Source organism: Gorilla gorilla, chromosome 12 (assembly GCF_029281585.2).
Source record: "Gorilla gorilla gorilla isolate KB3781 chromosome 12, NHGRI_mGorGor1-v2.1_pri, whole genome shotgun sequence".
Classification (NCBI taxonomy): domain Eukaryota; kingdom Metazoa; phylum Chordata; class Mammalia; order Primates; family Hominidae; genus Gorilla; species Gorilla gorilla.
In genome coordinates this window covers 121972947-121986272 of record NC_073236.2, presented here as the reverse complement: position 1 = coordinate 121986272, position 13326 = coordinate 121972947, and the positions used below count along the sequence as shown (strand labels likewise).

Sequence of the window (13326 nt, the reverse complement as noted above, 5' to 3'; positions counted from 1 at the left end):
GAGGGCTATGTCACAGGCCATTGGTCACTCATATTTGGCTGGAAATAAATCTCTTTAAATATTTTAGAGTTTGACTCTTTTTGTTGACACTAGCAATTTGTACACTTCATCTAGGTTATCTAATTTGTGGACATATGATTGTTCATAGTATTCCTTTATAGTTCTTTTCATTATGTAAGGTCAATAGTGGTATTGTTCTTTCATTGCTGATTTTGCTAATTTGAATCTTCTCTCATTTTTTAATTTTCCTTTGTTTTGTTTAAGTTTTGAGACAGAGTCTGACTCTGTCACCGAGGATGGAGTGCAGTAGTGCGATCTTGGCTCACTGCAGCCTCCACCTCCTGGATTCAAGTGATTCTCATGCCTCAGCCTCTCGAGTAGCTGAGACTAGATGTGCATGACACCATGCCCAGCTAATTTTTGTATTTTTTGTAGAGATTGGGTTTTGCCATGTTCACCAGGCTGGTCTTGAACTCCTGGCCTCAAATGATCCATCTGTCTTGGCCTCCCAAAGTACTTTCATTTTTTCTTGATTAGCCTAGTTAAAGATTTGTCAATTTTGTTGATTGTTTTAAATGACCAATGGCTTTGTTGAATTTTTTTTAAATTTTATTCTCCATTTATTTATTTGCATGTTAATCTTTATTATTTCCTTTTTTTTTTTTTTCAGAGGAGGAATTTGTTCTCTTGCAGACAACCTTGCCTTTCCATAAATATAAGGGGAAAGAGATTCCTTTCTGACCTTTCTGCTCCCTTTAATGGTGTTACCGTCTGCCCACTTTTACAGACTAGAAAACACATCCTCTTTTGGCCTTTCTGCTTCCTTGTCCCTTTTTTTTTTCCCAATCAGTTACCAAATCCTGTAGATTCTATCTTATAAACTTCTTCTGAGTTTATCACTTCCTCTTTATATGCACTGCCACTGTGTGTGTCCATGTCCTTGCCACCCCTAACCTGTTCTGTTGCAGCCCTGTCTTCTTGGTCCCAGCTTTTGCCCCGTGCAGCTTTCACGCTGCTGTCATTGGCGGCTTTCTAAGTCACAGTCACAAACCTAGCTATGTCTACTTGTTGATTAAGACCCTTTAGTGGTCTTGCTGACAGAACAAAATCCAGATTCTTTGGACTGATATACAGGGTCCTCCACAATCTGGCTTCTGTCTACCCTTCGATGCCTCTGGTGGGAATGTCCTTTTCCTTTCAGTTTGGTGGTGTGTTAGTCTGTTCTCACACTGCTATAAAGAACTACCTGAGACTGGGTAATTTATAAAGATTTAATTGACTTACAGTTCTGCAGGCTGTACAGGACGCATGGATGGGGAGGCCTCAGGAAATTTACAATCCTGGCAGCAGGTGAAAGGGAAGCCAGCATGTCTTACATGGCAGAGCAGGAGAGAGAGAGAGTGAAGGGGGAGATGCTACACGTTTTGAAAGAGCCAGATCTCATGAGAACTCTGTCACGAGACAGTGCTTGGGGGATGATGCTAAGCCATTAGAAACCACCCCCATGATCCAATCACCTCCCACCAGGCTCCACCTCCAACACGCAGGATCACAATTCAACATGAGATTTAGGTGGGGACACAGAGCCAAACCATATTAGGTGGACTCCACTTGAACCTTTGAGCTGCATATAACCTCTGCTATGAAGCTTCTCCAGGTAAGGTCACTGCTTTTTTCTCAGTAATCCCAAAGATGCTTGACTGACCTCTCGCTTAGCATGCCTCACATTGGATTATTAGATTATAAAAAGGAAGAAGGTGGGGGAAGTCTATGTAGTGGAGAGAACATGGACTTTGGAATTAATTCAACCTGGGTTTAAATCTTGGCTCCACCATTTACCTATTATGTACCTAGAGAGGCTGAGAGCAGTACCCATTTTTCTATCCAGCTACCATGTAGTGTTGGAAGGACTGAATGACATAATGTGTAAAGGCCTCCAGTAGTATTAGGTGGGGACTCAGTATATGACAGTCTCCTTTTATTTGTATCATCTGTTCTGAGGAAACGTCATTGCATTGGGTGAGGATCAAAAGCTGTTATTTTCTCTCTGAGAAAGCGACCTGGTGTATCCTGATTAGTGTCAGAACTAAAAACAGGCCACGTGCTCAGCCAGTATAGACAATCTATGGAAAGATAATTATAGATTAGGGCCACTTGGGGACTGTCTGTGATGGGAAGGAGGAGGTGGGAGTGGAGCGGGTTTGTGTCAGGAAACTGATAGTGCAATTACCATAAAGAGGTTTTCCCAAGTCAGGTTCTTTTCATGTGGATGTTCCTGAAACACCATCCCATGAAGTGTAATGATATCTTTAAGATATAAGGTACTTAAGCACAGGGAGATAATTATATCCTCTTGATTGTCCACATCCAAACATAGGGAGTAGGGCTTTCTCTTAAAGGAGTAAAACATTGGTACACAAAGGGAAACTCACATCCTTCATAAGAGCTGAGCTGAGCCCCCTGTGATGTGTGTGTTGGGGGCATGACCAAGCCCTAGGGATGGGAAGGGATGAGCTTCAAGACTGGCAGCAACTAGCCTGTCATGTCTGAATTGAGTTTTCCCAAACATGAAGAGCTTGTGCTTGAATCTCTGGAGATGCTTGTATTATGTAAGTGATCTAAATTGCATTGTATTTTTGGGGGCAAGGTTGGGAGGTACAGTTTGAATGCTTAATACACAGAGAAATGGCAATTAGGGTTCATACAAATTATATTGCCATCTTTCCTCTTTCCTAAAGAAAATGGGTTCCCAAAATCCTAAGTTTTTTTTTGGGAAAAATCTGTTTTGTGTTGATTTTCTTCTGAACAAAATGCATAATAATGTATTCATTTTTATTGCATTTCCTGCTTTGCTTTTAATGTAGCCCATCATCCTGGAAAGGGCAGATTAAAAATAAGCTTGGCCGGGCACGGCAGGACAGAGTGCTAATATCATCTTGTGCTCTTTCCAGGTGCAGCCTGATCTTCCTCTTCTCCCTTGCCAGCCAGCACTCTGCCTTCTGTATCCACCATGGTGTTTGGTGAGTTTTTCCATCGCCCTGGACAAGACGAGGAACTTGTCAACCTGAATGTGGGGGGCTTTAAGCAGTCTGTTGACCAAAGCACCCTCCTGCGGTTTCCTCACACCAGACTGGGGAAGCTGCTTACTTGCCATTCTGAAGAGGCCATTCTGGAGCTGTGTGATGATTACAGTGTGGCCGATAAGGAATACTACTTTGATCGGAATCCCTCCTTGTTCAGATATGTTTTGAATTTTTATTACACGGGGAAGCTGCATGTCATGGAGGAGCTGTGCGTATTCTCATTCTGCCAGGAGATTGAGTACTGGGGCATCAACGAGCTCTTCATTGATTCTTGCTGCAGCAATCGCTACCAGGAACGCAAGGAGGAAAACCACGAGAAGGACTGGGACCAGAAAAGCCATGATGTGAGTACCGACTCCTCGTTTGAAGAGTCGTCTCTGTTTGAGAAAGAGCTGGAGAAGTTTGACACACTGCGATTTGGTCAGCTCCGGAAGAAAATCTGGATTAGAATGGAGAACCCAGCGTACTGCCTGTCCGCTAAGCTTATCGCTATCTCCTCTTTGAGCGTGGTGCTGGCCTCCATCGTGGCCATGTGCATTCACAGCATGTCGGAGTTCCAGAATGAGGATGGAGAAGTGGATGATCCGGTGCTGGAAGGAGTGGAGATCGCGTGCATTGCCTGGTTCACCGGGGAGCTTGCCGTCCGGCTGGCTGCCGCTCCTTGTCAAAAGAAATTCTGGAAAAACCCTCTGAACATCATTGACTTTGTCTCCATTATTCCCTTCTATGCCACGTTGGCTGTAGACACCAAGGAGGAAGAGAGTGAGGATATTGAGAACATGGGCAAGGTGGTCCAGATCCTACGGCTTATGAGGATTTTCCGAATTCTAAAGCTTGCCCGGCACTCGGTAGGACTTCGGTCTCTAGGTGCCACACTGAGACACAGCTACCAAGAAGTTGGGCTTCTGCTTCTCTTCCTCTCTGTGGGCATTTCCATTTTCTCTGTGCTTATCTACTCCGTGGAGAAAGATGACCACACATCCAGCCTCACCAGCATCCCCATCTGCTGGTGGTGGGCCACCATCAGCATGACAACTGTGGGCTATGGAGACACCCACCCGGTCACCTTGCCGGGAAAGCTCATCGCCAGCACATGCATCATCTGTGGCATCTTGGTGGTGGCCCTTCCCATCACCATCATCTTCAACAAGTTTTCCAAGTACTACCAGAAGCAAAAGGACATTGATGTGGACCAGTGCAGTGAGGATGCACCAGAGAAGTGTCATGAGCTACCTTACTTTAACATTAGGGATATATATGCACAGCGGATGCACGCCTTCATTACCAGTCTCTCTTCTGTAGGCATTGTGGTGAGCGATCCTGACTCCACAGATGCTTCAAGCATTGAAGACAATGAGGACATTTGTAACACCACCTCCTTGGAGAATTGCACAGCAAAATGAGCGGGGGTGTTTGTGCCTGTTTCTCTTATCCTTTCCCGACATTAGGTTAACACAGCTTTATAAACCTCAGTGGGTTCGTTAAAATCATTTAATTCTCAGGGTGTACCTTTCAGCCATAGTTGGACATTCATTGCTGAATTCTGAAATGATTGAATTGTGTTTATTTTTCTCTGTGAGGTCAATTAAATGCCTTGTTCTGAAATTTATTTTTTACAAGAGAGAGTTGTGATATGGTTTGGAATATAAGATAAATGGTATTGGGTGGGGTTTGTGGCTACAGCTTATGCATCATTCTGTGTTTGTCATTTACTCACATTGAGCTAACTTTAAATTACTGACAAGTAGAATCAAAGGTGCAGCTGACTGAGACGACATGCATGTAAGATCCACAAAATGAGACAATGCATGTAAATCCATGCTCATGTTCTAAACATGGAAACTAGGAGCCTAATAAACTTCCTAATTCAGTATGGAGAATGTCTTGGTTGTATGTTTTTATGTTGAGTAACTACATTTTAGCATGTTCAGGATTGGTTTGGAAGAAAAATGTTCTTTTTGGAGTACCAAGAGCCCTTCCTTTCTTTATGCTTTTGAATTTTGGGTATGTACCAAGCATGTGCTAGCTCTTTTTTCAGTAGACTTGATGGTAGTTGGTAGATAGAAGAACATGTCCATGACTAAATTGCGCTGTCCAGCATAAACTGACTAAACATGTAGGTGTTTGGGACACACTCAAAATTGGCATATATGAATGAAGTGTGTACTCTTACAGATATTTCTTCAGTATATCTTTTGAATTTTATACTAATTTATACTATTTTTTAGGTAGTGAGGTAAAATCTCACTACCTAAAAAATATTGCAGAGCAGAGTAAACCTACACATTCACAGGCAGGGATACTTTCAGTGAATGGAAGAAGGGAGAAATGTACAAATACACAGATGTGATTCATTATGACTGGAGGAGTGAAACTTAAATCTCTGGAAAAATCTATGCCAGCAGCTATAAAGTGAGCCAACATTTTCCAGTAGCCGTAGAGATGGTAATTTCTGCATCTCATGTAGAAACTTCTCACAAAGAAAGAAGACATACATATGCATTTTCAGCCAGTGGCAGAGCAATTCTATCCTATGTGGAGAGAATTTAGCTAAAGTGTTAATTTTGGAGATGTGTAGAGACTGTCACGCACTCCACCAGGGGCTGGTTATGGATTCTTTACCTGAAGTCTTTCCAGTGCAAGAGCCACATGGATTTGTTATGTTTGTAGATGCATTTCATTGAAAGAAGGGCATTATCAGATATAGGTAACTCTTTGACTCATCACTCCTCTTAATGTTTCTATGGCTTCAGAGATGGATATAACTAAACAGGGTTTATGGCCACTTTTAAATCTGGAGGTTTATTACATGCCTGTGTGTTACCCCCTGCTCATTAAAAAAAATCTTTTCTCCAAAATGCGTTTTTGATATTGGAATAAGTATAGTTTTGAGGCACAGCAATAGAATTTGGGATCTTGTTTTATCAAAGATTTTCTAATTAGTGGTGAAGTAACTGAAGACTGCTTATGTAATAATAGTAACAGTAGTAGTAGTAGTAACAAGAACAGCAATAATAATATGATAATACGCTAACTGTGTAATTGCATTTATTTATTACAACATCCCTTGAAGCAAAAGTTTGATACTATTCCCATTTTAAGATGAGGAAACTAAGGTTTGCAGGCAAGGTGGCTTGCGGAAGTTCAAGAGTCAGCAGTGGGGTTGGGCTCTGGACCCAGGAGGCTGACTCCAGGGCCTGTGCTTTTCACTGCCCCCTGCTCTGCCATGTTAAGGAGTGGATTTAAGGAAACATCAGAACAGTGCATCTGAAGGGACAAAGAGCCACAAACACTGTCAGACTTTGACTTTTTAAGGATGTGAGCTGAAAGGGGGAAATGCTGGCTTATGTATCTTTCCTTTCCTAATCCAGACATCAGATACACTTATTTACAGAGACAGTTTTCTAGAATGCCCCTCGAAGCTGGAATAGGCTCTGAGGGTCTGTCCCTGAGGACACTGCATGGCAGACACAGCAGAAACTGTGGCTCTGTAAGAGCCTAGAAATGCCTTCACTGGTGAGACCCAGTAGAGTAAGGGGAGCTTTGACAGTTGGACCTGTGTAGGAACTGAGTTTCTGCCTGTGTCTCATATTAATTGCTGCAGAGCGGCTTGCTGTGTGGCATGAGTGGTGGTGGTGGCTTCCCTCTGGGCCTGGCCGGCTGCAAACCTTTCCCCCAGCCCCTTCTCAGCCCAGTCCCTGCCATACTCTTCAGTTAGAATCCCTGCCACATCCCTAGGCCTCCATGCCACAAGTTGCAGTGCCTTGTGTTTATTTTAGCCTCTCTGAGCTTCCCCACCATCCACACAGGGCTCCTCTTCCTCATTCCCACATGGTGACATGCTGGGTTCCTTATTTCTCCAAGACTTGAGTCAGTGGCTGAACACGCACTCTCAGGGATGCTGGCCAGGGACTGAGGCACTGCCTGTTTCTGTGTTGATTGGTCCTGGGCATCAGGGTTCATTTGTGGGAGACCCGACCACTTCAGGGAGTTTTATCCTGTAATTCTTTCCAGTTCTTTGTTCTTGTCCTGTGACCGCTTTTTCTCCTTCCAGTTCCTCAGATTTGTTTTCGTCCACAGCAGTACTTTATGGCGGTTTGGAAGGCCATTGACTCTCCAAGCACCTGTCCCACCTGAGTCAATTTTCTCTTTCCCATCCCCTCTGCCCTGGAGATTGTATTCAACTTCTGCTTGTTTTCATTCAGCATTTCCTGAGTGCTTGCTCTGATATATGTTCAGGGCAGCCTCCGGGAATAGCAGACTGAGACTCCATCCTTATCCTCTGGGGGCCTTCAGGCCAACAGGAAACAGGGGTCAGTTGGCTCACCTCTTTATGTCTCTGTGTGGAGAGAGAGAGCAAAGAGAGAAGAGGCTTCCTGGAGGAGGCAACACCTGAGCTGTTCGGGGCGCCAGTCTCTGAGTCTGATGAGTTCAGTTTGATGTTAGGGATAAAACCTTCACTGATACTGAGCAGGTGGAGTCTGTTGCCTCCCAAATCCCACTTTCCAGCCATATACACTGCTAATCTCTGCCTCTGTGGCTTCTCTTTTCTCCCATTTTGCTGACCACCCTACTTTAGTTAAAAGATCTTTCACCTTTAGATATGCTGATCTCTCATTTTATTTTTTCCTGTGGAGGTTTAAATATGCTGATATAGGTAACTTGGTGACTTTACTTGCTCTTCCTGTTTTTTTTTCATTGTTTGCTTTTGGTCTCTCAATTGCTTGTGTACATGCCTGAAATCTTCCTCAAGTGTTTATTTTATGTTTAACTCGGAGTTTTAGGGGCACTTGCTATTGTTTCTGTCTAGATGGTTATGGTGGGCCATTGTCTTGTGGCTTCTATGCTGTGAGACCGCTGTTCTATTTTATGGAGGCTGATTAATGTTACTGGAGAAGCTGTAACTAATGTTCAGAAATGGGTATTTTGTACCATATGGAACTGCCAATATCTATCACTTTTTGATTGAGAATAACAGCAGTTTCAATATGGTTCAATTTATTGTTAAAGGTTTGCCTCATGTTAGCACAAAGGTATTTCTCAAGTTCTTAGACAAGCTTGTGGCAGGTCCTATCTACTGCATGTCTGGTTTAAGGAAGAAGTGGGCACCAGGATGCCTGGGGATTTAGGACTAGCACCAGGCTTGCTGGCTGGATGAGTAGGAGATGGGGGAGAACCTCTCTGAGCTTGTTTTCTTAGATTTGAGATGAATATATTAATTGCTGGAATTCTTTATATCCCTGACACTTGTATAATTTGCTTTGTTACTGCAAAATGGCTAGTTCCCTTCTAACTTTGCTTACATTATAGATGTGCATAGCAAAAACCGATTTTAAACTACTTTCTGATTTTTCTTATCTTCTCAGTAGAATCCTAACCAATGAGGTTTTATTTCCTGTTGTTGAGGGCCCAAGGGATTGACTACCTTAAAACTTAGGTTATTAAAAACATTTACAAAGGATCATTTATTTCTTCCCTATGTCTGGTGGCGAGGAGTGAAGGCCCCTAAAATGCTGGAATGATATTGGGTGAAAGACCTCTTGAACTTCAAAAAGTGCATGATTTTGGTTTGCTTTAAAATCACCTGGTGGCTTAAACTTTGTTCGTTTTCAGCATCTGCTGCTTTGCCCTTCCGAGGAAGAATGCCAAAGCATTTAAGAACACAGGAAAAAGAGGAGGGGTGAGCTGAGAGAGAGAAAACTCACAGGTCCTTGATGGCTAAGCACTGCTTAAAGCCATGGAATGTGACAGTCTGGCCCCATTCCCATTTTATAGATGAGGAAAAGGAATGACTTACCTGAGTAAGGCATGTGATATAGTTTGGATCTGTGTCTCCACTCAAATCTCATGTTTAATTGTAATCCCCAATGCTGGAGGCAGGGCCTGGAGGGAGGTGTCTGGATCATGGGGTTGGATCTCACATGCCTTGATGCTGCCTTTGTGATAGTTCTTGCAAGATCTGGTCATTTAAAAGTGTGTGGCACCACCCCCTGCACTGCCTTGCTTGCTCCTGCCTTTGCCATGTGACGTGTCTATTCCTGCTTTGCTTTCTGCCATGACTGTAAGCTTCCTGAGGCCTCCCTAGAAGCCAAGCAGATGCCAGGACCATGCTTCCTGTAAGGCCTGCAGAACTGTGAGCTAATTAAACATCCTTTTTTTATAAATTACCCAGTCTCAGGCATTTCTTCATAGCTGTGCAAGAACGGCCTAATACAGTATGCCATATAGCAACAGAGACCAAATCCAGACTAGAATAGACACAACACCCTCCCTTTCTCCCTCCCTGCCCCCTTCTTATCCCCTCCCTTTTGCCTTCCCCACTCTCCCTCCCTTCCTTCCTCCTTCTCTCCCTGTCCTCCCCTCCCCTTCCTCCCCACCTCCCCTTGGCTCCCCTCCTCCTTGATACCCTCCTTTCCTTTCTCCCTCCCTCCCCTCCTTCCTTTTATTATAAGAGTGTAAATATATACAGAAGTTGCAAGAATAGTATCATATACTTCCCTGTGACCATCACCAGCTTCAACAGTTATCAACTCCTGAGAAACTTGTTTAATCTCTGTGACTCACTTCCTGTTCTCCCCAGTTTATTTTGAAGCAAGTCTCAATCATATCATTTAATCCATAAATATTTCAGAAAGTATCTTTAAAAGAGCAATCTTTTTCTAAACATGATTACAATGCCATTAGTAAAACTAAAAATTAATGATGACTCCTTAATGCTATGAAATAGCCAGCCTTAGTATTGCATAACCATCACTTTCTAGTTACTTGGCATTTCTGAACACCTGGTTTGAGTAAGAATTTCTACAAATGTTATGCTGAAGAGTCACAGGAATGTAGTGAGCCTCAAAAAGTAATTGAAATGATGTCTGCTTAGAGTCTCAATTATTCTCAGTTTTTCAAGACCTCCAGAGGCCGAGAGAACATACCTTACCACTGACGTTTGGCTTAAATGTTGCTAACGGCAGTTGCAAGTCCACTTGTCCGTATTTCACACTCACTGAAGGTAGAACCAGCTACTAACTGCCCTCTGAATAATGAATGTCTGAGTTCTTCAAGTTATTCGGTTTCCATTTAGAGCTCCCTTCTTCGGCTGTAAAGAATCCCTGTTTTTAAACTTTTACTCATTTTTTTTTCCAGGAAAGTAGGAGAAGAAAGAGAAAATATTTTTTAGGTGCTACCCAATTTAATCAACATCCAAGTGTGATAGGCGTTTTAGTAGAGAGCTTAAATGACTTTCCCAAAAGTCTTAGTTTCAGATGGCTGCTGTGACAAGTTATCACAAACTTGGTGGCTGAAAGGATGAAAAACTTACCTTCTTCCAGTGTGGAGGCCAGAAGTTTGAACTGAATCTTAAGGGTTAAACCTAAGGAGTTGGCAGGGCTGGTTCTGGCTGGAGGCATTGGGGATAGAATCCGGACCTTGCCTCTGCTAGCTTCTCATGGCTGCTGGCACTCCTTGGCTTGTGGCCACATCATTCCAGTCTCTGCCTCCACAGTCTCATTGCCTTCTCTTCTGTGTCACACCTCCCTCCACCTCTTTTATAAGGGCACTTGTGATTACATTTAGGCCCACCTGGATAATCCAGGGTACTCTTCCCACATTAAGATCCTCAATTTAATCACATCCTCACAGTCCTTTGTTGATATAATATTCACAGTTTCCAGGGATTACAACATGGATGTCTTCAGGGGCCATTATTCAGCCTACTGCACCAAAGTTACACAGCTACAAGGTTTAATGTTAATGGTGTACTAATATATTACAACTTACTCTTTGGGAAAAAGGGATAGCGGACAAAAACATGCCGTTTTGCATCAAACTTAAGTTCTAATCCTAGTTTTGTCTGTGATCATGGGCAAGCACTTTAACCTCTCTGAGCCTCAGTCTTCTCATCTGTGTATGGGGATATCAACCTTCTCATAGGCTAGTGTAAGGATGAAATTGGCTAATCTCTATAAAGTATCTGGTGCAGTGCCTGGCATATAGTGCACATTCCATAAATGAGCTCCCATATTATTATAATGCATATGGATATAATGCATATGGATATTATAATGCATATGGATATAAAGATAATCCTTTGGCTTATCTTATGTGGTACCCATGCAGAACCAGGTATTTTCTGTTTGCAATATATTAATGAAACCAAAAACAATTTGATGTGAAGACATTTACAGTAGTCAATAGAAGGGTAATTTATGAAGTATTATTGTGTGAAAAGACAATGATCATCATTTTGAATTAAGAAATAAAAATCTAAAATAGAATCACAGAGCATATTGGAGCAACTTTTAAGTGAAATTTGTAAAGATTTTTGCAAAACAAAAAATGTCACTGATTGGCAAGGGATTTGAAGATGCGATGGAGCACTGGATCTGGAGTCAGAATACTTTTTTTTTTTTTTTTTTGAGACAGAGTCTTGCTCTGTCACCTAGGCTGGAGTGCAGTGGCACCATGTCAGCTCACTGCAACCTCTGCCTCCCAGGTTCAAGTGATTCTTGTGCCTCAGCCTCCCAAAGTAGCTGAGATTACAGGTGCACACCACCACACTGGCTAATTTTTGTATTTTTAGTAGAGATGGGGTTTCACCATGTTGGCCAAGCTGGTCTTGAACTCCTGGCCTCAAGTGATCTGCATGCCTCAGCCTCCCAAAGTGCTGAGATTACAGGTGTGAGCCACTGGACCCAGCCGAGAATACCTGTTTGTGTTCCAGATCTGTTTATTTCTCTCTAGATGGGCTTGGGGAAACTACTTACTTCAGCTTTCCAAGCTTCAGTGTCTTAATGTATGAAAAGGAAAGAACAAGATCATGGCTGTAAGTATGTAAAAATTATTCAAGTATGTCCCATAAACACTTCATAGTAAGGAGCCATCAGGGGTCCCTCGTCCCTGATAAGAAAGATAAAGAGGAGAAGCAATTACATGTGTGTCCACGATGGACTTTATTACATCGTTAAAAAAATCAGTGAGCAGAACATTTGTTTCTTGAAGCATTGTGTAGCTTTATTTGAAGATAGCTTTCTTTCCAAATGAATCCTGCCAGATACCAGCATGGGTATACATTTTACTGCAAAGTTCCATGGTGCTGTAAGGCCAGCTGTATGAAGCACACACAGAGCTATTTTTCCAGTAGCAATTATCTGATGAAATTGTGCCTTGTTGCAGCAGACAAGCCAGCTATATTCCCATTGGAGTAGGGAGCACGTGCTATGGTATTTATAAACTGTAAAAGCTGTTTGTCAGCATGCACAGCACATGCATTCATCCCTGAGTGCTGGCAAGAAATAGCCTCATTGTCCTCAAGAGCTAATGATGGATTTATAAATTCTGTCAGCAAATCTACTGCTGCAAGGGATTCTCTCTATAGATGATGTTGACTCCAGCACGTGCAGTTTTAATGATGGACTGAATACATTGTAAGGCCCTGGGTCAGACACTTAGCCCATTCTTTTCTGAGCCAACTCCAACAGATTACAGATGCAAAGGAAGAGTCATGGTGCAAGGTGCATGGTGTCATAGAGGAGATGAAACATGGGAAGTCAGCATACTCGGAATCCTCAGCATCACCCTTCACTGCCTAGCAAGAGAAAGATTTCAGAACCATTGCAGACATCATCTTGCTCCATTTCTGGGGTCTGCAGAAGCCAAAACTTTAGAATCCTTTCCAGGCTTCTGCTGTTGGCTTTGCTGGGGATGGGTGCAGGAATGGTTCATGCTTCCTTACAACCTTTGTCTCTGGGCCAGTCAGACAGCCTAGCAGCCCATAGAAGTGAGCCGTAACCCTCCACAGGGTCCACAGCAGTATACCCAGGCTCTCTTCATTGGCCCTTTCTGCTTCCGTTGGATCAGGTGTAATCTGGTTCTTGACTCTCAGCTTTGGTTTTTATCCACCATCTGCCTCTGCATCTTGGCAAATCATCTCTCTGTTCATTACCCCAGTTACCATTCATACCCTCAGTCTATGTGTTTCTGCATTTTAGAGCATTTTCATGTAAGCCTACCCCAAGACAACCTCAAGGACGCACCTAAGCCTCAGCTAGCTGAGGTTTAGTCCAACTTCTTGAAAGCCCCGCAGAGAGAGAGACCTGGATGTTTCAGGCTGTTGGAGTTCATGACCTCAGGTGACTGACACAGCCCTGATCAGACTCCATTCCAAGTTTCTTAGTAAGAGTTATCAACTCCCACTGGAAGCTTGGGGTCATTTCCACATAAAAATACTGCATGATATATAATAGGATTTTGA

The 13326-nt window shown here is 42.9% G+C and overlaps 1 protein-coding gene across 5 annotated transcripts in view; it reads left to right on the top strand.

Annotated features, from left to right (window-relative positions):
* KCNS3 (potassium voltage-gated channel modifier subfamily S member 3) overlaps window positions 1–4963 on the top strand; it is a 56912-nt gene extending 51949 nt beyond the window's left edge. For 3 of the 5 annotated variants that reach the window (XM_055378761.2, XM_004028875.5, XM_055378760.2), the window contains one exon: window positions 2952–4963. In XM_055378761.2, coding sequence (XP_055234736.1) covers window positions 3011–4486 — 1476 coding nt within the window. In that variant the 5' untranslated portion in view covers window positions 2952–3010 and the 3' untranslated portion in view covers window positions 4487–4963. The remainder of the gene's footprint in view (window positions 1–2951) is intronic. The other 2 variants (XM_063696051.1, XM_063696050.1) reach the window with 1 other exon arrangement.
* The last annotated feature ends 8363 nt before the right edge of the window (window positions 4964–13326 follow it).